General features: G+C 38.4%; 1 protein-coding gene across 1 annotated transcript in view; it reads right to left on the minus strand.

Moving 5' to 3' along the window:
- SENP6 (SUMO specific peptidase 6) overlaps nt 1-27,007 on the minus strand; it is a 73,005-nt gene that overhangs the window by 39,391 nt on the left and 6,607 nt on the right. The window contains exons 2-5 of the mRNA XM_058019855.1: nt 14,302-14,395; nt 7,859-7,922; nt 7,273-7,412; nt 1,558-1,659 (exon numbers count right to left, since the gene is read on the minus strand). Coding sequence (XP_057875838.1) covers nt 1,558-1,659; nt 7,273-7,412; nt 7,859-7,922; nt 14,302-14,395 — 400 coding nt within the window. The remainder of the gene's footprint in view (nt 1-1,557; nt 1,660-7,272; nt 7,413-7,858; nt 7,923-14,301; nt 14,396-27,007) is intronic.

Consider the following 27,007-nt stretch of genomic DNA (forward strand, 5'->3'; position numbering starts at 1 on the left):
AAAGAATTGAAAATAGATACCTACTACTGCATCTACCATTACTAAGGGGAAGGAAATGTCCATCCTATATACCACATATACATACACCTATATGGCATTTACAGACTACAGTACTGCTGGAAACAGGAAGAGGCAACAGCCTAAGTCCTCAAGGACAGGATAAGACAGCAACTGCCCTGAGAGGAAATGCTGCAAGAGTTGGGCTTGTTATCCTGGAGAAATGAAGACTCCTGGCAGACCTTATTGTGGCCTTCAGTACTTGAAGGGGGCCTAAAAGATAGATGGGGACAAACAGTTTAGCAGGGCCTGTTGCAATAGGACAAGGGGTAATGGTTTAAAACTAAAGAGGGTAGATCCAGACTAGATACAAGTGTTTTACAATGAGGGGTTAAACACTGAAACAGGCTGACTGGAGAAGTGGTAGTTGCCCCATCACTGCAAACATTCAAGGTCAGGTGGCATGGGGCTCTGAGCAACCTGATCTAGTTGAAGATATCCCTGCTTATGGCAGAGGGATTGGACTAGATAGCCTTTAAAGTCCCTTTCACCACAAACTGTTCGATGACTATTATTTTGTGACTGAAAAATTCCTTTTTCAGTCTGTTTATTCAATGCCAGATTACTCTAATACAAGTTTGGATCATATCATTCATTCACATTAGAATATGGGCTTTCTTTTTCTGAAGTCAGCAAATCAAACTGAGGGAAGTAGGATGAAAAAACCAAAAAGATAATGCCTGTATATGATCCCATCATCCTAAAAAATCTATACTTAAAAACCGAGAAAAAAAAAAGATAGAAGAAGGAGGAAGCTACAAAATGCAGACTGGATAAAGCACTCATGATAGAGTGGAAATCCACAGAATTCATAAATAAAAAGAGCTCTGAATGGATAAATTTTGAAAGAAAATTCCTTAAAACAGTTGCTATCTAATACGTTTGTGAAACACACTAGGGGTACAAAACACCTAGAACCAACCCTACAATTTACAGAAGTTTGACAGGGTTTCAAGTTTCAAATCAATTAAGTTAAATTCAGCATAGTTCAGTAAGATTCCCTGGTTTCTAGTCATCCCTTCTAAAAATAATTTACATAGATGCAAAACCTTGCTTCTGTTAGATGTTGCAATTTATGTTTTACACTATATATACAGATGATACACAATCTTCAGATCTATGATTTAATGTTTACATGGATCTTACACAAGCTGAAGGTGCTGTTACTTAGCAGTTGCTGATCATGTTGCCAGTTAAGTGAATTTCTACTGCAAACTATGGTTGTCTATTTCAAAGTATTTTCTCAAAATATTTATATTAGCAGGTGCTCTCCTACTACCTGCCAATGTTCTTTAAAATTACTAAATTCTAGTATTATATGATAGTAATTCCTAAATGTTTTTATGAAACTTCAGTAATTAAGGTCAAAGCTCATAATCAAGAATGCACCCATGTGATTTTCTTAAAACACTTCACAGCATAAGGAAAATCATTACATACAGAACCAGGGAGAATTTTTACAAGTGAAACACCTGCAGAAACACAAGTAAGTATTCTTACCTTTGGGCTGCTGTTTTTACTACGGCTGTTTGTGCGTGTGCGTGGTGAAAACGTCTGCCATGGACCACAGTGACAGGACCAGAGATATTCTGAGCATTTTCACTGCAAACATATAGAAAATGTTTAAGAAAAGACTCTGGTGTGTTTGTACAGTCTTTGGTAAAACATGTGGTGTCCTAATTTTACAAGACCAGACACACAACACCAAGTATTAAAGTATTTCTGAACTAATAACACATATTGTTAGGATCACTTTACAGGCATATCAACATTCAGCCCTATAATAAAATGGACATATAAGAATATACACAATTTTTTTTTTCTGTGGAAAAAAGGTAAAGATTTTTTCACTCAACCCTGTACTGTGAAAAGAGACAGCCTTTTTAATGACTTATAACCATTTATAACTAATTTTATAATTTCATCTCTCATTTTATTAAGGCATAATATTAACTTCTTTAATATGACTTAAGGGGCAAAATGTGAACAGACTGAATTCAGGAATGTCCCTCACAAAAAAAAAGTAAACAGAGAAAATTTATGGATGCAAGATGACTTGTAACTGAAAAAAATCAACACATTTCACAAAGAAAAAAAACAAAGGATTCTCAGGTACTCATATCTCAACAGGACTCTTATTCACCAATGTATCTTAGCACTTCTTGGGTTTCTTCATTTGCTTTTGACTTTTATCTCATTATTACATAAAACCAGTAATTATGGAGAGATGATTTCTTACCATTACTCCCTCTAGTAAAAGTTGACATTAAGATACAATAGATCAATAATACAGAGCTCCTTCAGAGATCATTAAACCTAAAGAATTATCCTGCACGCTGCTGTGACAGGACACACAATACTATGCTTGAAATGTTCAAAAATCACACAACTTTTACTAGACAACATGCTGATGATACAAATTGTCTCAAACTATGGAAATACAGTGCTTAAACTCTGCTTTTCAAATTGGACATTTTAATTGCACTAGATAAAATTATGTGAAAAATCATTCCTACTACTAATATTTCTCAGAAATATTATCTTACCATTTGTCCTGTTATGAACAATGAAAAGAAACCCAAAGTACCACAATTCAATAAAAGCTGGCAACCAATTCCTAATCCCTGCTTTACACTCCCCCCAAAAGAAGAAAATGAGTAAACTGTTACTGTGCTTTTTAATTTCAGTTTAGCATTACAAACCCTTCTGGTAGCCTTACATAAGTCAAGATGAGAAACTTTCAGAGCGTTTCTGCCTGCCCCTAACATAACCACAAACATAACAAAACAAGACTTATCAAACCCAGGGGGTTTGATCCCTCTTGAAGGGGTTAAATCCTCTTCTCTAAAATATGAAATTTAAAAACATCATAAACCATTTGAGTTAACAGTCCAACATCCTGAAAACTAGTAACATCCATGCAAACACCAACCTCCTCAAAGCAAACACATTCATCTCAGATGCATCTAAGTCAAGGCTATGCAACTCCAGCTGGTCAGTCATCATCCAGATCAATCTACAGGCAACCTTCTGTCTAATTTGCTACCTCAGAAATAAAAAACTGACAGCTACTTGCCCTAAATACTTTAGAATGTCTCAAATCCTCTTTGGCTTCCCATTCATGTCTTTGAAAAAGATTAAAAAAAATACAAACAAACAACAAAACAGAAGCAGAGTGCAGGAATGCCCTCTCAAATACTTAAGACCTAAGGACTTCAAGCAAGCAAGCAAGCAAGCATATGTATCTCCTGTTTTACCATTGTGTTTGTTGGATCTGACCTTTGCCAAGCTATCATGATTGTGAAACTCTGTCGTGTGCCCCCACAGCAGAAAAAACCTGTTAAGCAGCACTTTTGCTTTCTGCCTCACTCACGTAGTGAAAACTCCAGTAGATGCTGGAATAGAGTATCACAGACTGCTCAGGGATCAGATCTGAGTCACAGCAGACTGTTCTGGATGGCACACTGAAATGGTTCATATGGTGCCAGACATGTTTCCAACTAGGACAGCTCTAAAACACAATCTACTCCATAATCTTGTTCTCTGAATGGAACATACCCAACACAGAAGAAACACCAGAAAATACAATCATAAAGTCCTAGCAAGTTGCAAAACAGGCACCTCAGAACTGAAATTTGAGTTTGCAAGTTTCAGCACAATTTCCTGAAAATTAGTATAACACACTAAAAGCGGGGTGATGCAAAGGTCAGAAAGTTCCATGAAAGAACAAATGTTCTAAAAAGAATTTACAGTATTTTAACAATAAATGTTTCATCAATGTTAGCTCAGAAACCACAGAATAATTTGAAGCCTAGGCTCTGACAAAAACAAGGTTTTACTATCATGTGCTATCAGGTGATCCTAAGAAATTCTTACCACCACATATTCAAGAGACAAAACAAAAAAAAAAAAGCTTGAACTGGACAAATGGATGGAGCTAGAAGTAAAGGAAGAACAATATTTCAAAAACTCACAACTACAGACTACATTAATTCTGCTGTTCATCAAATAACGTTTTAACAAAATATTATCAAAGAAAATCTAAAAGGGCCTGAATACAAGTTAGTGAAAGCTAGCAAAGATAAAACTATTTTAAGTAAGACATCATGCTTAAAAAAGTACAACCAAAACTAATTAGGTTAATGGTTTGCTACTGGATTTGCTCAATCAGGTAACAGATCATAACCTTTTGCTTGGTTTCAATTTCTCTGGCAGTACAGCAGATATTTCTTCTCACTGTACTTCCATATCCCTTCTTCCTATCTCTTATTCTCTGAATTTTAGGGACTATTCTACTAGAATAATACTCCTTTGAACCAAGCCCTATTGATCTGAATTTTTTGTCCTTATTCTGCAGATTAGATGGAAAAAGACTCCAAGATTGTGATAAAATCACCATGAACAGATAAAGAATATCAAACAGCTGACCTTCTTGTATTTAATCTAGGATTTTAACTGTATTATCAACTTTCAGAATCTCCTCTAGCTGAAGAGTCTAAATACTGAAAGAGTAACTATTAAGCACCTTCCATTCTGCATTTCCAAGTGAACAAACCAACAATCACCACTACAATGACTAGAGCCCAAACCTTTACTGATACACATTATGAAAGGTACAACAAATATCCAATGTCATTAAATTGAGATAATCACTTGGAGCACAACCACAAAATGCAGTGACCAAAATGTGAGAAGCAGTCACAGTGGTCTGTACACATCCATTATTCATAACAAAGCCCTTCATTAACGACAGTTTATTAAGAAAAGGGTGAATGCATATTTTTCATTTAAATTCAGTATGCATCTCAGAACTAGACAAAAGGTGGCTGCCCATTTACATGCAACAGATTTAACTTTTTAGTTGAATTTTATAAATCCTACTAGGTCTTAGGTTTATACTGTATTATTTGTCAATAGAAGGCAGTTCCAATCTAGGCAACAGAATGTCTGAACTACATGCGTAGACCATCTGAAAAACCTCAGTAACTATTTACCTTAAAACAAAAACTTAAAAAAAACATACAGGTACAATATGTAAAAACATACATGTGCAGTCAAGTTTGACTGCTTCAAAAAAAAAAAACTTACATGGTAAGGTTGGATTTCACTACAAATACCATAGCCAGATGAAGGAAAATTGTAGCTATGAACAAATTAGAGGAATCTTATTTTAAATGTGTACTCAAAACAAAGAACAAGTACAATGCAGATGCACAGATTTCTTCAATAGTAAAACAGAGCAAACAAGCCCTGACAGACACAAAGGCAAAAGTAACAATTACAAATCTACATTCAAGAACAGAATACTAAGGAATAAAAAGTGACCAAGATGATTCTGTAAGAACTGAACATTTGAAGATGTGCATGGCAGAAATCTGGATATCATCTTACAAATCTCTTGTGTATACAAAAGAAAATTTAAAGACAAAACATTATTTGCATAGATAAATCACGGAAAATGAAGTACAATGCTGATTTGTGTAAACATAAAAATAACCTATTAAAAAAATCCCTTTTCATTAATAAGTAAATTTTACTTTTAAGAAAACTTTTTTAAGTTCCACATAATAGTCCAGCAGTTTATCTTAAGAAATCAGGCTTGAAGGAAACAGCAGGAAAGAAGATATATAACACAGAACTTAAGAGGATTTATTTTTTCACGTGGCTATGGTAAGATGGTCCCACGAACCAATAGTGCTTAGAGCATTCAAGAGTCCTGACTGCAGAGAGGGGCCAGAGCTTGGGGCTACGCTGTGGGCACAGCTACACTGCCCCTCTGAAATCAAGGCTGGGGGCTGTGTCAGGGGGAACAATAAGGACCATATCCCCAGAAGTGTGCCATTTTTATCTCACTCTCCTCATCAGGGCTGAGTTGCTGGGATTAGCCCTGCAGATTCCATCTTCTGCTGCTGCCACTCAGCACTTTCCCGCTCTTGTGAGATGTGACCCCAGGATGTGGTTCTGAAAAGCAGCAGAGCTGTGTGGATCTGAGCCCAGCAGAGTGGTCCAAAGCAGCAGCAGAAGTGAGTCTGAGCTGAGCCTGAAGCCAAGCCTGGTGCAGTGGAGCAGGAGTGCAGCACAGCATAGATGATCTCACTTCCATGGTTTTGTCTCTCACTGTTTTCCATTGTCTCAGGCTCAGGGATGGGGAGAGCCAGCTGTGAGGAGTGACCACCATCTTGTCTTTCTCCCATGCCACATGGAACTAAGTCAAAGTGGCAAACACCTTTTGTGCATAAAGCACCTTCCTTTGCTTCTGTACGCTTTTGTTATTAATATTTCTGCTGTCACTGTGCATTTCTTACTCCACTGCTGTTTGCTTTCAGGAAATGGTTAGCTCAACCCATAGTCTCTGCCTTGTCTCTCTCTTACTGGAGGGGACAAGAAGGGAAGTGGCTTCTTTAGAGTTCAGTTTCCAGATGGTGATAAGCCACACAAATGAAGACACGGACATCCCTCATGTAGCTACAGATACATTGGATATTTGATGACTGGCCCATCTATAGCTGGGTATCTTACAAACTTTTCCTTCCTGCAAAGGTTACCAACCTTTAAAGTGAGTGCACTTTAGCAATATGAAACACTCCCTAAGAAAGTTAGGTGAATATATTACTTTTTATTATATACTAAATAAAGAAAGCAGTCTCTTTCAAGCTAGGGACAATAGTAACAAGCAAGTACAACAGTGAATGCTTAAAAACTGTTCCTGTCTGCTCTAAATGCAAGTGACAGTCTCAAGTTGGCCTATACTAGTATGGCTATTTGCTGAATCCTTTAAAAAAGTCTGTGAATCAAAAATGAAAATATATCTTGCAGTAACAAAACCAGAAAACACATCCTGAGTTAACCTTGACAATTCAGCATCACAGAAAGAAGCGAATCTGGATGGGGATGTAAAAAGTATTTTCCTACCTGCTATCACTGTATAGAGGGAACAGTAACACATGCAGGCAACATGGGTAAGGTACAAACAAATACGCCTCTGAATGCTCTAAATCCATTTTAACAGTCTTCTGGTACTTTACTAATGCAGTGTTAAATATTTTTTAAGAGAAAAAACCCTAACAATCTAGGTTTCCCTCTTTACTCAGAAGCACAGTACACTACAGCTTATTAAAATGCACAGCACACAGGATATAAGGACTACAAGTTCTGTTTATTGTGTGTTGATTTGTATAATGATCAAAGCAAGGACACATAAATTAAATGCATTACCTCAGTTTCTTGCTATTTCCCATCATGTTGAGGCCGATTGCATTCCCTTTCAGAAGTTTGAAGCCACCTTTGCCTCGCCTTGCGTACGCTTTTATGGCATCGCTGCTGCCGCCGATAGCTCCAGGTCGACAACGAATTGACTGCCACAACAGAATTCACATATTAAAATAATTGTATAATTGTGTAGAAGTTAGGAGTAAATTAATGCAAAATTATTTATATTAATATTACTTTGGCTCCATTTTCAAACTGCTTTTATACCAAATTTCATGGAAAATATACACTGTCTACACCTATACTACGACATCTTACTAAACAAAATACAATACATATTTTATATTTAGTACACTGTTTATGATAATTGTCTAAACTTAGTTAGTCTTGCTCATATTTTTCAGAATATTATTGAGATCAAGAGGGGAACAAAAATTTTAAGGGTAGACAGATAAACAGCTTGGGCATATGTTCCTGAAACACAACTGAAACTTCCATTTCTTTACACTGGACACACAGCTACGCAATACTGTTTAAGAACCTAAAAAGCTTTAAAGATACATTTTCACCATGAGATAAACCAATTATTTACCTTTTTTTCTTCATTGGGACTGAAAGACCCATCATTGTCATCTAAACTGAGCAGATTTGCCTCGCTAGAATGGTGTGGGAGAGAAAAGCACATACACTGTAATCCAACAGAGCACACACAAACATTTTAAATGCAAAAGGTTTTTTTATCCCCTTCCCTCTACATTTAAATGCATCATATATACATTGTATAAAAATGCATAAAACAGGAACACAAATGAGCAACAGAGTGATCAGACGCATAATGTGAACCTGAACTTAAAGTGTAAATCAAATTATTTTGCAAAATGCAAAACTAAAATGATTAATTCAAAACAGACAATGCTACTGAACCTTCAATACGGTTACAACAATATTACTGACACTATAAAAGATTCTACACTCTCTGCATAAATTGAGTCCAAAACATCATTAACCTATAAAACACAATCTTACTTTGCTTATGCCTATCAATGTTCAAGTATGTAGTTTAAAACTGCAGACTTCATACTGCTTTAGGAGAAGAACTTAGTCTAACTACATTTTACCACACAGCAATTACTACCAAAGTATGTGCTCCTAAAAAGACTAAAAAGAACATATTCCGTTTGGTTCTACTGCTTACTAAAATGTGTTTTCTTGAGCACTTTCAATATCTGTAATCCCCAACCATTAGAATGGGGAAGAAGAAAAAAAGAAAAAAAAAAAAAAGCCACTCTATGACACTCTAAAACCATTCTTTCCAGTAACAGGCATTTATCCTCAAGTAATCTTAAGTACTTAAATTTAAACCCCGACCACACACTTCATACTGACAGCAGCTAGATTAGTCTAACATGTTCTTGCTTCCAGGAGGAACAACCTGCAGACAATCCCATCTCATCAATCCTGATAGCGTTACTCCTCTGTTGGTGACAAAAAACAATACAACTTTTAGCCAACTTGTAATTGCATGGTTTGAAAAGTTTTAATCAAGCTCACTCGGGCAGAAATTCCTTAAAATCAAAGCAGTTATGCCAGGTGTTAAAAGGGAAGAACTATACAAGAGAAACATACTTTTCTTAGCTGTGTCAGCTTGACATGCTGGTTTACAATACATACAATGACTTTAGCTCTTCATATATAAATAAACTAATTACTCAGTGCTCCATCCCTCAAGTTCCTAACAACTTTTTCCATTCACAATACTTCCCTTCATGTAACAATTTATTCTTGCATCTTATGCAACACAAATATCCTTAGAGCAAATAAAAATAAAATTAAAATGTTGGGTGAGATCTACAGACTCTGAAACTTCAGGAGATAAGATTGTGCATACAGTTGATTTTGAAAAGGGAAGAATGATGTAATGTGAACGTACAGCCAGTGGCACTGTTGTATTTTCCCTTCATTTACAGAGCACCACACTTGTAGGTGCTCAATGGTAAAACAGTGTAGTAGATTCATCACTAATTTCAAACAAAGGCAAAAAGAGTACAGTTGTACTTCTGCACAGACTACCCACAGATATTAAATTTTCACATCCTGCAACATTTTTTTTAACATTCTCTTTCAGAACAAATCATCCTTTCAAGGGAGGCTCATGGAGCCTTCTCAAACGTTCATCAGTAGACACAGAGTTTAGCAATTTCAGAAATTTTCCACATCCTAAAAAATAAACAAAACCCTGCAACACACACGAGCAGCAACCTACAGTATCTGCAGCTCTGGCATTTGCCTACAGTGCTGTCCTAGTCAGATCATTTCACCTCTAAAGGCTTTTGTTCTTTAGCTTCAGTTCATACAAAAATGATGGGTATTTTCAAAACACCTTTGTACTGTGTTGATACTTTTAGGATTTCAACATGCTTCAATACGGCAGCCACTTTAACCAAGGGCAATTGAGGGGGGAGACAAGAGAAGTTTAACACATTGCAAATGACAAAAACACTGAGCCAAGGCTCAAATCACAATGAACATGAGTAACTCTTACCAGGCAACATGACTAGAGCAGTATTAGCAAATTGGAAGTTTTAAGTGAACCAATACTTTTAGATCTTAAAGAATGTGAAGCATCTGCATCAGAAGCAGAAAGGTTGTTTTTTCAGAGAGCAGAATACATAGTAACCAAGCAATGTCTATTTGCTCATGTATCACATGCTTCCTGCCGCCTGCTTCAATGATGCAATTTATACAGGCAGGAAAAAAACGAAAAGCAACCCAAAACAAACACTATACCACTCCCCCAACATACCAGTCAGTAATATTTTTAACATCCCTGAAATGAAACCTCAGTTGTCTTGCTGGGAAGATGTCTCCACACTCTGTCACTTTTAACCAGGGAACCACTGGTTTCCTGGTTATTTTCACAGTGGAACATAATTTCTAACTTTTCAATACATTCCTTAAAATTTTGTAACAAATGAATGTTAACTCTCTACTAATATTGGGGGGGAGGGGGGAAAAAGAAGTAATTTATATACACAGAGTTCTTAAGGGAAGTTCATAATTACACATTCATGTTTAGGCACTGAACAAGAAAACAAAAATTACTCTTTACTTACCTCTAATCACTTGCCATTTGTTTGATGTTTTAAAACATTAAGAGCTATGCAATAGTTAGTTAGACAGCTGAGATTAACAGGCTATGTTTTCACTACTTTGTACAAGCAACTCAAACTTTAAACCTCTGCTGACCATTGAGGTTACACTCTAATAAGCTGCAAGCACATTTCTATCAACTGATCCAGTCACATTTCAGACATAATTGGAATTTCTTTCTGAAAACTATTACATATAAAACCAGTAGGCTGACGTATTTGCCTTCACAGCACACTGTGTACATTCTTTGTTTTAAATTACATAGTGGTAGGCAGCACACTAAAAAAGCTGCACTATCAGAGGCACAAGAGAAGTAGGAGTATTATTATTAACTCATTTACAGAGTCATTCCATTAAAATTAGACATAATTTAAAAAGTTTTCATCAATTTAAAGGCTACAGTGCTAATGGGCTCAAAAAAGAAGTAAAAAAAAAAATCTATCTAACAATGGATGGATTTTTTGAGAAAATAATACAAATTTTATAAGCAGTGGAAAAAAGCTCAATGCAAATATATAACACAGTACAATACCAATGTAAATATGTAACACAGTACAATGCTTTTCCATTTGTCAACACATGGAAAAAAGAGGTTTATTCCTCTAAATGGAAGGGGCAAAAAATAAAGCTTTTTGAAAGAAAATTGTAGTTAAGTAAAGACACTGTAGTACAAATATATTAAGCCCATTTATTTGTATTTCTTATTTTTGATAAGGCTACTGTTATCTCAGTGGAAGGCAGAAGTCTAGACTATAAAGAAAACAGTATGATAGCCAAAAGAAATCTGGGCCCATCCATTTACAAAACCACTGTGGAGCATACTGATATATTTCAAAAACATTTACAGAGATATTCCAAAGGCAGTAAACATAAATTATCCAAGACAGTTCAAGAGAGTAAGCTGTAACACCAGAAAGCATCTTGTAACATGTTAATGTCATGAATCATACAAATATATTAAACAAATATATTAAACTGGCCAGGTTTGTTTAAGTCTGCCATCCTTTCATATCTTCTGCTACACAAGATCAGCTTAATTTCCACCATTTATTCTCTGGTGGACTACACAGATTTCAGTGTGCTCAGCTGACCAACTGGTCTTTTCTTCTGTGGTTCTCCATAAAGGTAGATCTCCTATGGGATCTCCAATTATAAAGCAAGGAAAGTCTCTAGCCACTTGCTACCATCCTGAGTAGATCAAACCTTTTAGAACATCAAAAATATCACTTTTACTCTTTCAAATGGATGAGCATTATCTGCAGGCATTTGCTTTGGGATAAGATACTGGCTAATTCCCATTCTCAATTTCTATAACTCTTGTTCCACACTGAGTATCAACTCTGGCATCAATTTAAATTTATATAGTGTTGGGTGATCATTATTTTTCCAAAGCTTCTTCAGTTTACAAATATTCTTTAGTCTTTTTGTGTTCATTATTTGATATCTTAACCATTATGACTCATCTCACCTACGTCTGAAGTAAGTTAAATGACACCCTTCTTTTAAAACATCTACCTGTTCTAAAAATTGCTGTGGTAGGAGGCCATTAACCACATACTTTGTGTTCATCTCACTGAAGAAAAGATCATCCAAGCAGGCATCCAGTGCTGACCAACATCATTAGCACAGGTCTCATGCAGTAACACAAGAATACAGCCACTCCTTTAAGGGCTGAGATGTTATTCTCAGGCCAGTTCAAAACAAACCTATTGTGTGTCTGCCATTGAGAGGGGAAAAAACTCTGATAAAGTCAGGCACCACAACCCCAGTGCCTCCACAAGAAGCAGGAGATGCATCCAGCTGCTTGCTTCAGACTCACAGCTCTCTCCACAAAGAAACCATGTAAGGGTCAAACACTGCAGTTAGTACGAGCACACTACAGCAAATACCTACCTACTGCACAATATGCTCAAAATACTGGGAGGGACACAAAGCTTTATTCTGGAACAATTACATGAATTAAAGCTGCTAATCTTTGAAATCTTCTACTAAGGGTAAAGGAAATTTAGAAATAAAAAAGGAAGGAAAATTTGCTGTTACTTGTTTTCTGAAGATTCCCTTCTGTCAATGTTTTGCCGTATGAAATAAAAATGCATCAAAAAAGCAAAAAATATAAATTATTTCAAAATGCTAAAAGCTCACTATGTCTTTAAGATAAACAAACCCAGGTGTTACCAAAAGTAAATAATGGGCAGCTTAAAACATGTGGCAGTTTGGAGGGAATAAGAAATTGCCTCAAATGGTATCAGAGTAAGTAAAGAAGATGAGACCTCCAGTTTAAATCAACTTTCAACTACTCTTCTATTTATACTTCAGAGTAAGATTCTGCATAATTCACAGACATAAAAGCAAATCAAAAATTATCTAAGTAGGCAATAAAAATTCAATTCTAGCTATGGAAAAACTGCTTATTATAGAGAATATTTGAAAGAAATGAAAAATCACCCAGACATACAATCTTAAAATCAGATACAATTACATAAAGATTATGTTTCATAATAATTTTTCTAACTTTTATTTTTAGCATCATTACTCTATACATTTTTGATTCTATGTTCTTAACATAGAATGAAAAATGTATAGAGTAATGATGCTAACATTACTCTAACATCAGCTGGAGACTGATGGAAAACAGCAGTAAATTACTAGTAGAAAAAAAAAGCTGCTATGTTTTCAAATGTGACTTATTTCTGAAAGCAAGTAAAATGGAAATAGTAACTGTATGGTATGTACTGCCCTTAGAACATATTTGTGTGTACTACAAATGGACGTAAAGTTGCTAGGGAACAACACGACCTTAATTCTGTAAAACTAAAATGCCCCTAGTTTGTGAACCCTTTAAAAAGTGCTTTTAACTTCCAATATAGTTCTGTTTTGACAAGAGCTCTTAATGCTTACCTCACACTTTAATGAACTCCTGCATTCATTTTTTAATTACTAAAACTTCACATTTCTTAATGTTTTATTAAGATTACAGCATAGCCTGCTGCTGCAGTCTCTGTGGTTATGTCTATTTTCCTACCTCCCTTCCAATCCATACTGTTTGGCAGAATATTAGATGATACAAATTCATGTATGAATTATTTTTGTACTTAATCACAGGATTCAGCGACTTCTTACTAGAGAACACAGCATATCTTTTAAATTTGCAGATTCTACTCTCCAAATATCTAAGAATAACAAATAAATCTACATGAATTCTTTGTGCATGACACTTGTTCTTTTAACAATTCATTAGTCATTTTGGAAATATATATATTCATATTGAGAAAACATATCAGTAAAAATAAAATGTCACAAGGACAAAGTATGCATTCAAAGTATACACACAGGATTAAAGTTTTAGCCAAAATCCAAACACACCAAGTAAAGGATTAAGTTATAACGAAAAAAAAAAAACAGCCTTAACTCCATTCAGTGAAATAAACAGAAAAACTGAGCTTAAAGATTCTAGGTTTAACTTGATGAAGGCCTAAAGCCACTGCAGTACTTGAACCATAACTGTCAAGTTCTGAGTAGCATCATCACTAAAGGAATGAAAAGCTGAAGCTGCTTGGGCACCCTCCCTATCAACTTCATTACTGTGCACGTTCACATATTGCCTGTGCTCCTTAGACTTCCACAGAAGCTCCAAAGACAACTGCAACTCTGGTGAAATCTGCTGTGTCCTGTGTTGTAAGCCCCATTTTCCCAATAAAGCTTACATTAGAATCAACTCCTATTTGGCAATACTATTTAAAATAATAACTTATTTGAAATATTTTTCTTAATCACTGAAAGTTTGAAATATTATATATTGTTTCTTATTCATAAATTACAGAAAGTAAGTATTCAATTATAAATACACATTTATACTTTCAATAGCCTAGATAAAAGCATCCTTACTCTTTCTCTGCATCTCCTTCACTTTCTTCTGCATGATCAAAGCTCCAATTACTTTTAAAACCTCCATCTCTCTTGGACTGTGATCTATCCAAAGCTGAAATGAGAACAAGTTAAGGTAAGTCTTGATTTCAAGCTGAGTTATTAATCAACACAAACTAGAGGAGTAAACCAGATGCACATATTTTCCCCCAGTATTTATTTTATTGACAACAGTGTTTAACAATCATTTCACCAGTAAGTCCATCAATACAGTGGTGACTATTATTTCCCTAAATAAATAAAAGTATCTGTCAACGTCTTATTAGCAGTAAGTTAGCAAGCTATTAAAAATTATGACCTGAGGTCATGTAGTAACTCTTTTCAACTGTTTTACTGATACTCATAAATTTAAGGGTAGTTTCTCTGATATGAACTGTATGCCACACACAGAAAGGGTCCTAAAAAGGGATTATTTACATGACTAATAACCAAATGTATTCTGAATTTTTCCATATAAAAGCAACAATTCTGAACTGTCTGAAGAACAATTTCAACCTAATATGCTGGATTTTTAATTCCACATCTGACCTGAATTAACATGCAATGCAAATTAAAATTTCAGTGTTAGCATCAACTAAGTAAAAACTTTCTGTCATACTACATAAAATTTCAGATTTCTCTATGACAATATCCACCCCTAGGGAGATTTTCATTTAATATCATGGCATGGGGCATTCTTAAGTGAAGGTGCTCCAGAGCAGGAGACAGCACCCATTACAGCACAGCACTGCTCCCCCTGGGCCTAAACACTGCAATTAAAAGCTGTCACACGAATTCTGTGTGAGACAAACTATACAGCTGCTTTGATTATGGTTTAAGTGGGTTTTTTCTTACTACATTTGTCTTTACATTGTTGAAAATGCATTTAGAAATAACAAATGAAACTGATATACTCTGATAGAAAAGAGTAAGAAAATCACAACCAACAACATATGTCTAGGATGAAGTATAAACTATAAACAATGCACACAGAAATACTTATTGCATATTCAACTTCTGCTTCCAACTTCTTGCACCTACTGCAGGTCCTGAGCCATAGGTGAATAAGTTAAATACATATTTTTACATATTAACATTGTGGTTAACAGCTTCTCCTACCCTTTTCTTCTCCCTGCTTGCTTTTTAATCAAGACTGCTATACAGAGTCAACAACATCTTGCAGCAGAAAGTATCTCAGCTTAATTACATGGGTATCTCCTTTTGTTGACTATGATTTCAATCTGGCACCTTTTGCTCTTAGCACTCTACTTCTCCAGCCCATGTACTCAGCAAGACAGTAATAAGTAACCCTTTCCTATTCCCTCATGATTGCACAGATTCCTGCTGTGTTCTTCCATGGTCTTCCTTTCCCAGGCAGAACAAGAAAAAAAATTAGTCAGCTTAATTTTTCCTCACATGAAAGCTGTTTCAAGCCTTTAAATCCCTCTTGATGATTCCCTTTGAACCTCTTCTAGTCTACTGTACCCTGTTGAGATGAGGATACACACACTATGGGGAATACTCAAAATGCATACATCTCACAAATTTCTACAGCTGCAGAATGTTTTGTTATTTGTTCCTTTCCTAGAAAATCTTTACAGTGGATTTGCTGTTTTCACTGCTTAGGAGAACTGCATTGATCTTTAGGTACCAGATAATTCCACCTTTCACTCATGATTGGTTAAGAAGCACTTCAGAGCCAATTGTTACCTACAAAAATGTCCCTTTTTTACTTCTCAGTGGCTCAGGTTACTTGACATTTACTTACACAGAATTTCATGTAAATTTCAACCCACATAACTCAAAACCTGATCATTTACAACTTTTTAAAAATAGCTAGACATTATACTAACCCAAGTATAGTTTAACCATCTACTAATTTGGTCACCTGGTTATCATGCCCTTTTCCTTATAACTGTCCACCAAGGTAAGAGATCCTTGTGCAATTCAACTGGTTACTCCTATTAACAAAATAAACCTTTTTTGCCCTCTTTTTCTAACTCTTCCCAATTGTTTCTTATAATTTTTTCCATTTTCTTCAGAGGTTATTCAGCCTCTCCCAAAGCCTTTGACTTTACTGAGGGAACAACGAAATCAATTCTGGTCTCCATTATAATTTCCATGAAATTATAAAGCTCACTGATGTAAAGTTCCTCAAATCCTGCCAGTGCCTTTTTAAAATGCTGATACCACGCTAGCTACCCTCCTTACCTGTAGCAGAAATATGATGCTAACCACAAGCAACACACTGCAGTCATTAGCTCCTTTATCCCTCAGTTCCTCTTACAACACTTGGATGAATGCCATTTGATCATGCTGCCTTGTTCACAGTTTGCTCAATGTACTGCAATTTCTTCCACTGATGCTTCATTTTGAGTCGTACACTCTGTCACATTCCTTATTAAGAAACATTCTGGCATGAAGAGCTCTCTAAGCATTGCCAAAGTGAGTGCAAGCAATTCCATTATTCAGCTATGACCTTATATACTCCAAAGCCACCTTTTTCAATTGGGTTGTCTACTGATCCTCCAGACACTCCTCAAACTTTCCTGCTGAGTTTGAAGAAATACTTAACAATAGTTTTATGTCTGTTGGGAGTTACTAATCAATTTTTTCCCCGCTTCATTATAATTACAGGTTAAATCCAGCAGATTTTTTTATTCACTTCTATTTTCATTACTCAGATAAAAGATCTGATTCAAGAACTATGAAGTTTTATTTCAGACACTATATCTTACTCAGCTGTTTAGCCAGGCATTTTAGCATTTGGGGAGCCTTTTGAAATCTACTTAAACAAGTAGCATGCATGCTGTAAGCCTCCTATACCTTTAAATAACTCCCAAGCGGGCTGCAAATATTTTACAACTCCAGCTGTGTATTTTCTTTCTTTTTCAAAAGGTTTCTTGGCATTTTCTGTAACTCTTCTTTTAATTATGCATTTTTGTATTGGACAGTTCATTCACTGCTACTGATCAGTGCAGCTATCCATGGAAAATGTCTCAGTATCCCAGTTCTGCTCATTCAACCCTGGATCAATTTTCACTCTCTCTAGCACTCTTGGTGCTAACAAAAATGTAAATCTAGAAGTATACCATCATGTTAGCCAGAGTGTTCACCTGAGTTACCTGAGCTGAACAGCCACTTGGTATCTGATTCCATACAGGATTTTTAATTTTTTTAAGGGGATAACAAGTAAGCAAGCTGCTGACTATTTTGTACTAAGACTTAAATTTGGAACCTCAATGATGCAATTTTCACTATGTGCACTATTCAATGTCTTTTTAATCAACAAGGCACAGTCTCAGGTGAAAATATTCAAAAAAGCAGAGCTAACCCTAAGGTATTGTGTCAAGAGAAGGTAATCCCTGTACCTCTGCCTAGGACAGGCAGCATGCTGGAGGCAGATTTCACTCATTTTTCCTCCCACTACTAACTCCCTTTGGTGCTGTTACACCAAGGGAGGGATCAGAAGATACCTTGAGCCCAAGGAAGTACATGGAATTTAACTAGAGAAGTTACACAGGTGCAGCTGACACATTTCACTGCTTTTTTAAACAACAGTTACACGTAATTTCTAACAAGCCAATTAAAAAAATTCCTGAAAAAATAGCGTGTTTCATTAGGACATTTATGTCATTACTAACCACACCCTGAAGCTACAGAGTCTTCTTGTGTAAAACACAATTATCAAATTTTGGATTAGAAAGCAAAATATGCCTGCAGGAAAATGTCAGCAAGCAGATCAACACCTTTAAATTACTGTGTGTGGACACTGTTTTGTAAACTCCTTCAGCAGGAGTTACTGTCATTCAACAATTCAAGCAATTCCTAAATGGAAGGAAAAACTTCATAGTGAATATCCATGAAATAAGAGCAAAAATTTTGCAGTTGCAAAAAGCCAGTTAAAATTCTGCCTAAAGCACTAAATGAGAAGTGACATACACAGTATTTAGCAAAGTGTTAGTGTCCAGCAAAAGACATCACCTTGGAAGATGTGTTTTTCTCATGTCTTGTACCTTGTGCCTCTAAGGCAAATAATTCCGTACCAATCTACACTACAACTCACTAGAGAAACATCCCTATTGCTTTATTGTTTTGCATGTGATGCTGGGTTGGGTTTGTACAGCAAGATTTTGGTAGCAGTGGGGAGCTGCAGGGGTCAGAGGGCCTCACCTCTGTGCCTGGGAAAACTATGAAGCAGATCCTTCTAGAAGACAGGCTCAGGCACATACGAGACAAGAAGGTGACCCAAGGCAGGGCCCATAGCTTAACTAAGGGCAAATCATGCCTGGGCAATTCTGTGATGGAATGAATGACAACAATGGTTGACAAGAAAAGACTGACAGATGCCATCTACCTACACTTCTCCAACATGGTTCCACATGATGTCCTTATCTCCAAACTGGAAAGACATGGATGGACTATTTAGTGTGCAAGGAACTGGCTGGATGGATGCAGCCAGTGTCCAGGTGGCAGCTGGTGACAAGTGGCATCCCTCAGGTCTCCTGACTCTTGGGACTGGTGCTCTTCCATGTCTTCATCAATGACATGGTGAGATCAAGAGAAGCCTCAGCAGGCTGGTAGATGACACTAAGCTGAGTGGCGCAGCTGACACCAGGACACGAGGACCTGATGCCATGGGGACCTGGGTAAACTTGAGAAGTGGGCTTCCCCTTGAAATGCAACAGGCCCAAGAGCAAGGTACTGCAGCTGAGTTGGGGAAGTCCCAGACATGAGTACAGACTGGGAGAAGAATCACTGAGAGAAGCCCTTTGGAGAACACTTGGGTATTCTCATGGATGAAAAGCTGGATATGAGCCAACAGTGCTCAGTGACAGCCCAGAAATCCAATTGTACCCTGGGCTGCACAGAAAGCTGAGTGGCCAGCAAGCTGAGGGAGGTGACTCTGCCCTCGTGAGACCCCGCCTGGAGTTCTGCATGCTGCTCTGAGGTCCTCAGGGCAACAAAGACGTGGATCTGCTGGGAGTGGCTCCAGAGAAGGACCACAAAGATGATGAGAGGGTGAGAGCACCTCTCCTACAAAGACAGGCTGAGAGAGCTGTGATTGTTCAGCATGGAGAAGACTTCAAAGAGACCTTACTGCAGTCTTGCAGTACCTTAAGTGTCTTATAAAAAGAAGGGAGAGGGATTTTTACATGGACAGACGGTGATGGGACAAGGGGGAGTGGTTTTAAACTGAAAGAGGGTGGGTTTGGATAAAATGTATTACAAAGAAACACTTTGCTGGGAGGGTGGTGAAGCACTGGAACAGGTTGCCCAGAGAGGCTGTGGATGCCCACCCCTGGAAGTGTTCAAGGCCAGGCTGGATGGGGCCCTGAGCAACTTGATCCAGCGAATGGTATCCCTGTCCACAGAAAGGGCATTGGAACTAGATGTTTTTTAAGATCACTTTCACACCTAACAGTTGTATGATTCTCTCAGATCAACTCACCAAAGGAGTCAGATGCATTTACTGTCCACACAAGGATCAACTTTTCCAGGAAAGTAACCTTTTCATATATATATCACTGGTTTGCCAGAACAACTCCCTACCAACCCCCAGAACAAAATAGCAGAGACTTCAAGGTCTCTATTGCACATACAGAAACTTTCGTAAAGTCTTTCATCTGCTGAAATCTCATCTATTTCTGTGTGTACAAGAACCATTCTAAACACACAATCTAGATCAAACAAAGGTTAGGTTCAGGACCCAGATGCTTTTTCAGAAAGACCTGAAGTTTACATTCTTTTCCCCCAGTTGCTGGTAAAGAAACACTGCAAGCCTCATTTTACAAATGCTTACACCATCACAACTGCAACCAACTTATCAGATACTGCAGTGCTTGCACAGAAAATGTAAATTAATTTAAATGTACTCAGAATCATTGCCTTCATCCAGACTCATATTTAAATAAATGAAAAAGAATGCTTCTAAGCTTTCTAATCTGTTGCTCATTTAGAGTCATCAGATATATTGTTAAGAGGATACAAGTACTCATAAAACTCTAACACAGAAATATTTTTTGGTTTACTTTCCCCATTGCTTCATTATTCTTCCAGACAGGCTTCTATGCAAAACAGCTTTTTATCTTCCAGCTTTGATACCATCAGCTCTACTATATCAACTGTGTAACCACAGTGAGGCTGCATTTTCAGTCTGAATTCAGCAGCACCACATGAAGTTTTACGGGCCCCTCACTCTTGCCAAGAGTCGCCAATTCTCGCTCCTGTCCTGCACCCTGCATATGTCAGCACTGACAGAAAAGCTGGGGAAGGAAAATAATTCAGGCAAGAACCCCTTGAGCAGCAGGGGAGGGGAAAAGTTATTTTCCAACCATATCAGGCCCCTCTTCCTGTTCAACCACACTAACACAGTGCAGCCGTGACAGCACAGCAGAGGTGAGGTCCATCCAGGAACTGAAACTATCCTAAGTACTGTGGATACCAAGGAAACTTCCATGGAATTGTAGCCTAATCTACATTTATAGGTAGAGATTTAAATATCTAGTGCTCAAAAGATGTTTTAACTTTCCACTCCCTAAATTAGCTACAGAGGCAGAAAAAAAGAAAACCAAACCAGTCAAAAGCACCTCCAGTACCAGGCAGTAATCATAACCTCACAGCACTCACAGTAGCTGAGCTATTACATGGAGCAGGGAGTTGAATAATGAAGTTCTATGATACCAGAGTAATGGATATCAAGCACAGACATTCCTTTGCACGTGAAGGGAATTCAATCTCTTAGCTGGCTAACAAAAACACCCACACCCTTCCAAGAACTTGATGTCCACAGAAAACAAATGATAAACACGGAGCATTCATTCCTGGACAAAAGTGTTCATGACCCTGAAAAGCAAAAGCATTTTTGAAAGTTCTGTACTTTAAAGATGGAAATCATCTGCATATTGTGGTAAATGACTGGGGTTTTTTCAGGGCTTGTAAGCACATTGGGCTGCTTACTTTGCAGGTTACTGCACTGATGACAGGACTGAAGGACACAGAACTGCCTAAGTTTGATAATTTGCTGAACTGTTTAACATTTTTTAAGTATTAACAAGGAGTAACAGAGGAGGATGAAAGGATAGAGCTCTGAAGTATGTTAAACATTTTCTTTGTGATGCCTTTGAAAGTTTATCTGGGTAGACAGCAGTGCTGACCACACAATGGACAACTAATGCTTCTTCACCTTTTCTACTGATTCTCTCAACAGAGCTGTAGAGGTATCTACCCCACCCAAGGATGGTGCCCTTACAACAGCATCAGAAAACAATACAGAACTACTTCAAGAGGCCTTCTTTGTCTACACCAGCAACAAAAGGAATGCTACAGAAATTTGTGGGCATTTTGTGCTCAGTGAGGCAGAAACCTAATGACAAAAGACATGAAAAAATATTAAGAATATGATCCATTTTTTTGGTATCCCAGATTTCACTGCTAAGTTCTATCCTCTGACTTCACAGTTCCTGACCTCTGTCAGCAGAATCTGTGGGAATGCAGTATCACCCATTCAAGGAAGTCAAGGAAGATGTGATTAAGAAACACTTCAGCCAGTTGTACCCAAAGACTGGAAAAACATCACTGCCCTTCAAGAAGGGCAACTTGGATGAGCTGGTGAACTACAGGCTAGTCTGCAAAAGACAGAACTTATTCTTTACCACGAGTGTGCTCAAGTGGCCCACACTGACCTGAGAGGCAACAGAGACCCTCAGCAACCTGCTCTGACTGGGTCTGGCTTGAACAGGATGTTCCAACCCACCTGAACCCAGCCAGCCCCCAGTAAAACCAGTGACTATTCACAGGCACAAAGCATCCCCTGAAGCAACTGCATCCCATCACAAAAACTTCCCAAAAGGAGTATGACAGTCACTTTCCTTCTTTTCCCTCTCTGAGTAAATCTGATTCCCACTCAAACTTCCCACACAAGTAAAATAATTTGAGTAATATCAAAAGCAGGAGCCTACAATAAACAGGGAAGAGAGGAGAAACAAACAAAGTATTGTTTTCATCTCTAGTATTATGAATTCTTTACTTACCTAAAACCTCTACTGCTAGACTTGGAGATATACCAAAAATTCAGAAATTAGGAAGAAAGTTTTGCTGTTTTTAAGGAAAGTTAAGTCAAAGAGAGATATATTCCTATTTAATAGATAAAAATAGAGGATAAAAGGTGAGGTTAGCCTAAGAACCATTTCTGAACTGCCAATTCACTCTCAAAATATGAAAAAATATATCAAGCTAGCAAGCCATTTTGAGGAAGATGACAGTTGAACAAAAATTCCAGAACACACTTCCTGTGGCAAATCAGTATATTACATTAATCACAGATGATCTCAAATTCTGAACACTGGAATAGTCTTAGAAGATGAGCAAAACAGAGCATGAAACCTTACAGTATATTATGCACGGGATTTGCACACTTTGTTATGCACCATGGGATCCATCCTCACATAAAATCTAAGCTTGTGCAACTGAGAATACAGCAGCACTAAACAAATGGCAATCTATTCTGAGAAAGTGTTGAAAGGCAGTTACAGACAGAGTAAGATTAATAATCCAAACTACCTGGAAATTAGGCAACTGACACTTTGACAAGGTTTTCATGTTTGCTGCAGAAATTGGAACATCAGGTTGAAATAAAGCACTGTATCTTACATACCAAGAGGAAGAAGAAAAAAAGAATTTGTACTATTTAATTCTTCTGCGTTTATCCTGTAAAGTTTCACACATGATGTCAGGTAGATACTACCCCCTTTATAAAAACATACAGAAATTGAAAGTGCAGAAAGGCTCCACGATCTCTGCAAGAACTTAACTTGCACACGCAGGACAGAAGAATCACAGAATGGTAATGGTTGGAAGGGACCTTAAAAATCATCTACTGCCAGCCCTGCTGCCATGAGCAGGGGGGAGACATTCAACTAGACCAGTCCACTCAGAGCCCCGTCCAGCCTGGCCTTGAACACTTCCACAAGAAATGTTTATTCCATAGCAAGAAACTCTAAATGTAATTGAAGTAGAAAAAAAGAGCAAGACACCTCTTTGATGTTGACAATTGTTCAAAATTCACATGAAACAGACAGCAAAGAAAGCATACAAAGAAAATGCTCAACAATCTCAATTAACCTCAAAAATTTGGTCACATGAAAAAAGGACGTTTCAGAAAATAACTGAGTAGGGAAAGGATGATGAAAGAGTTAGTTAAACTATGTGGCAAGAAAAATATTTGCATTTGCCCTTCTGTAAAGGCTAAATACCTGGAGTTTTCTCCAATTCTTAGAGACACTGGCAAGCTTTCATACCCACACAAGGCAGCAGTCAGCTGAGGTGGATTTCTAACATGGCTGAAAAGGAATAGACTGGCTCCACCAACGCTCCTCCCCACCCCAAAGATTGGTTTTCTCCAGCCAAGCTGCCATGAGCCAAGGGCAGCATGAGTGAAGCACAGCCGGAGCTCGCTGTCTCCGGGAGGGGCAGCAGCTCTGTCTGTCCATCCGAGCAGCTGCTCTGTCTGTCTGTCCCTCCGAGCAGCTGCTCTGTCCGTCTGTCCCTCAGAGCAGAGCAGCGGCTCTGTCCGTCTGTCTGTCCCTCCGAGCAGAGCAGCGGCTCTGTCTGTCTGTCTGTCCCACCGAGCAGAGCAGCAGCTCTGTCTGTCTGTCCCTCCGAGCAGAGCAGCAGCTCTGTCTGTCTGTCCCTCCGAGCAGAGCAGCGGCTCTGTCTGTCTGTCCCTCCGAGCAGAGCAGCAGCTCTGTCTGTCCCTCCGAGCAGAGCAGCAGCTCTGTCTGTCCCTCCGAGCAGAGCAGCAGCTCTGTCTGTCCCTCTGAGCAGAGCAGCGGCTCTGTCCGTCTGTCTGTCCCTCCGAGCAGAGCAGCGGCTCTGTCTGTCCCTCCGAGCAGAGCAGCGGCTCTGTCTGTCCCTCCGAGCAGAGCAGCAGCTCTGTCTGTCTGTCCCTCCGAGCAGAGCAGCAGCTCTGTCTGTCTGTCCCTCCGAGCAGAGCAGCAGCTCTGTCTGTCCCTCCGAGCAGAGCAGCAGCTCTGTCTGTCCCTCCGAGCAGAGCAGCAGCTCTGTCTGTCCCTCCGAGCAGAGCAGCAGCTCTGTCTGTCCCTCCGAGCAGAGCAGCAGCTCTGTCTGTCTGTCCCTCCGAGCAGAGCAGCAGCTCTGTCTGTCTGTCCCTCCGAGCAGAGCAGCAGCTCTGTCTGTCTGTCCCTCCGAGCAGAGCAGCAGCTCTGTCTGTCCCTCCGAGCAGAGCAGCGGCTCTGTCTCTCTGTCCCTCCGAGCAGAGCAGCAGCTCTGTCTGTCCCTCCGAGCAGAGCAGCAGCTCTGTCTGTCTGTCTGTCTGTCCCTCCGAGCAGAGCAGCAGCTCTGTCTGTCTGTCCCTCCGAGCAGAGCAGCGGCTCTGTCTGTCTGTCTGTCCCTCCGAGCAGAGCAGCAGCTGTCTGTCTGTCCGTCTGTCCCTCTGAGCAGTGCCCCGCAGTGGGGCTGCCTGTGCTGCCAGCTGCAGGCACGGCTCCTTGCGGGCCCACACAGAACAGCCCCACACACAGCCCCTTCTGTGACTCTGCAAATCCACACACAGTTTGGATCTATGGACATTATGTCTCTTAAAAAAAAAAAAAAATCAGAGAAATGCAACTCAAATATAGGCAACAGCCTTCTGATCACACTAGATACACTATTTACTTTAACTCCCTTTGCAATTAGCAACCATCACTGCAGCAAGGTGGGACATAATCTGGAGTGCTGCATTAAGATCACAGAAATCTTTGTAATGGAAGCACCAAACTTCTCCAGACCTAACAGCAATTGAGTTTAAGGAGCACTGACAACTGATGGCTATGTCACAGTACACTAAGATCCACTAAGCAGGCTTTATTTTTTAAAAAGTGAGAAAAATCACTTTAACATCCCATGAAAAGCAAATGTTTTCTCAGTAACTGTTCATAAAAGCAACAAAAATGAAGATGGGCTATCGACTCATTTTTAATAAAATAACACAGGCTAATTGAACCTAGTTATAAAACTACTTTTCAAGAAACAGCACTCCAAAGACAGCCAAAGCAAAACACAGAAGTGACCATCCTGCAGCCAGAGTTTCAGCCACTTCTACCCAAAGAAACTCCTGCTTACCTTCATCTCTAAGTTGTTTCTATCACAGAGCCTTTCTTACCCCTAATGAGCAGTGCCTTTTTCATCTAATATAGGCTTTGCTACATGACAAAAAACTTTTTACTTGATCAGTGACAGATAGTTTTTGTGGTATTTATCAAGTAAAGATTCAGCTACAACAGACCTGCCTTATGGCAGAGCTACAAAATCTCCACTGAAGTTTTACTGTCCCAGGGCCAGGTATATGCAATCACAGTGACCAGGGGGCCAGCACAGTCCCAAAGTTCACTTTTGAAAGTTTACTCCCAATTGTAAAGGATCCCTAAATTGTTTCTTAAGCAGTAAGCCTTGGTAAAAATAAAATTACAACACACTCTATTAAACATTTCTACAAGTGAGCCTCAGAAATTACCAAGGCAATTGTAAATATGAAACCTAACATCTACAGCATAGTTCAAATTCTCATCTAATGGGCTCTTGAATAATCTTTCTGTTAGACTGTCGTATTAAATTCTGTCATCAGCAGGATACTCATATTTTGCTAAATGAGCCATAAAAATTGTACATGTCAAACAAATATAACGTTATATCCTATGACATTAATAAAAATACATCAGTAGAATGAATTTTAGTACAAATGAAACAACTGTATGACATTGAATAAAAACATACTCATAAAATAAATATTTTGCAGCTGTTTCTTACAGACATAAATTTCTAAGATTACATATTATTAATCATGTCATAGAGTAATATGTTTAACCACATCAGCAGAGTATTATTGGTATTTTTCATTCCTAAAACATTGTTGTGGCAAGTCTTCTAATAAAAATAAACAAACAAACGAAATCTCACAGAGACATGAGCAGGGAGACTTTGCTCCAGCTCATATGGTCTGAAAACAAACAAACAAAAAGCCAGGAGGGCTTAAGGCAGAGTTTTGAATCATCACTGCTCTTTATCTATAATCACTCAAGATGAACTCAGAGAAAGATACCCCAAAGTCTTTCACTCCAAATTATTCTTTCATAGGAATTACTGGGACACACATGCAGAAATGTTTCCTTGCCTCATGCAGCGCTTACATCCCTTGCCTGTTAACAAAAACTTTTTAAAGGCCTGCTGACCAACCTGAGAAGAAATAACCACAGCCTGTTAATTTATTCCCTCCAGTCCCCAACCTTCACCATAACCCTGTTCTTCACAGAAGATAACCTGCTATTTAAAATAGTTGCGTGTCCTTGGGCAGAATAAAGCTGCTCTTACACTAAAATACCTAAAATTACAAAGTTGAAGCTCTGTCATACACCTTAGCCTGACTTAAGAGATCACCAGGCAGAGGTGGAACAGGAAACGTGCTCTCATTCTCACATGAGAACAGAGGCTGTATGCTCTCCCCATCCAAGCCATTGTCCTGCACCTACCACTTACCCTTCAATGAGCAAATCCAACACAAGTTTGGCAAAGTGCCAACCTGGCAAGACACAACAGAGCAAGTTCAATCTCTGGCAAGAAAGTGGTTAAGTTTCCAGGGTGGTGGAGAGTACATGCAGCTCTGCTTCCAAACTGGAGTCACACCCACTAA

This window comes from Melospiza georgiana, chromosome 3 (genome assembly GCF_028018845.1).
Source record: "Melospiza georgiana isolate bMelGeo1 chromosome 3, bMelGeo1.pri, whole genome shotgun sequence".
NCBI classification, from domain to species: domain Eukaryota; kingdom Metazoa; phylum Chordata; class Aves; order Passeriformes; family Passerellidae; genus Melospiza; species Melospiza georgiana.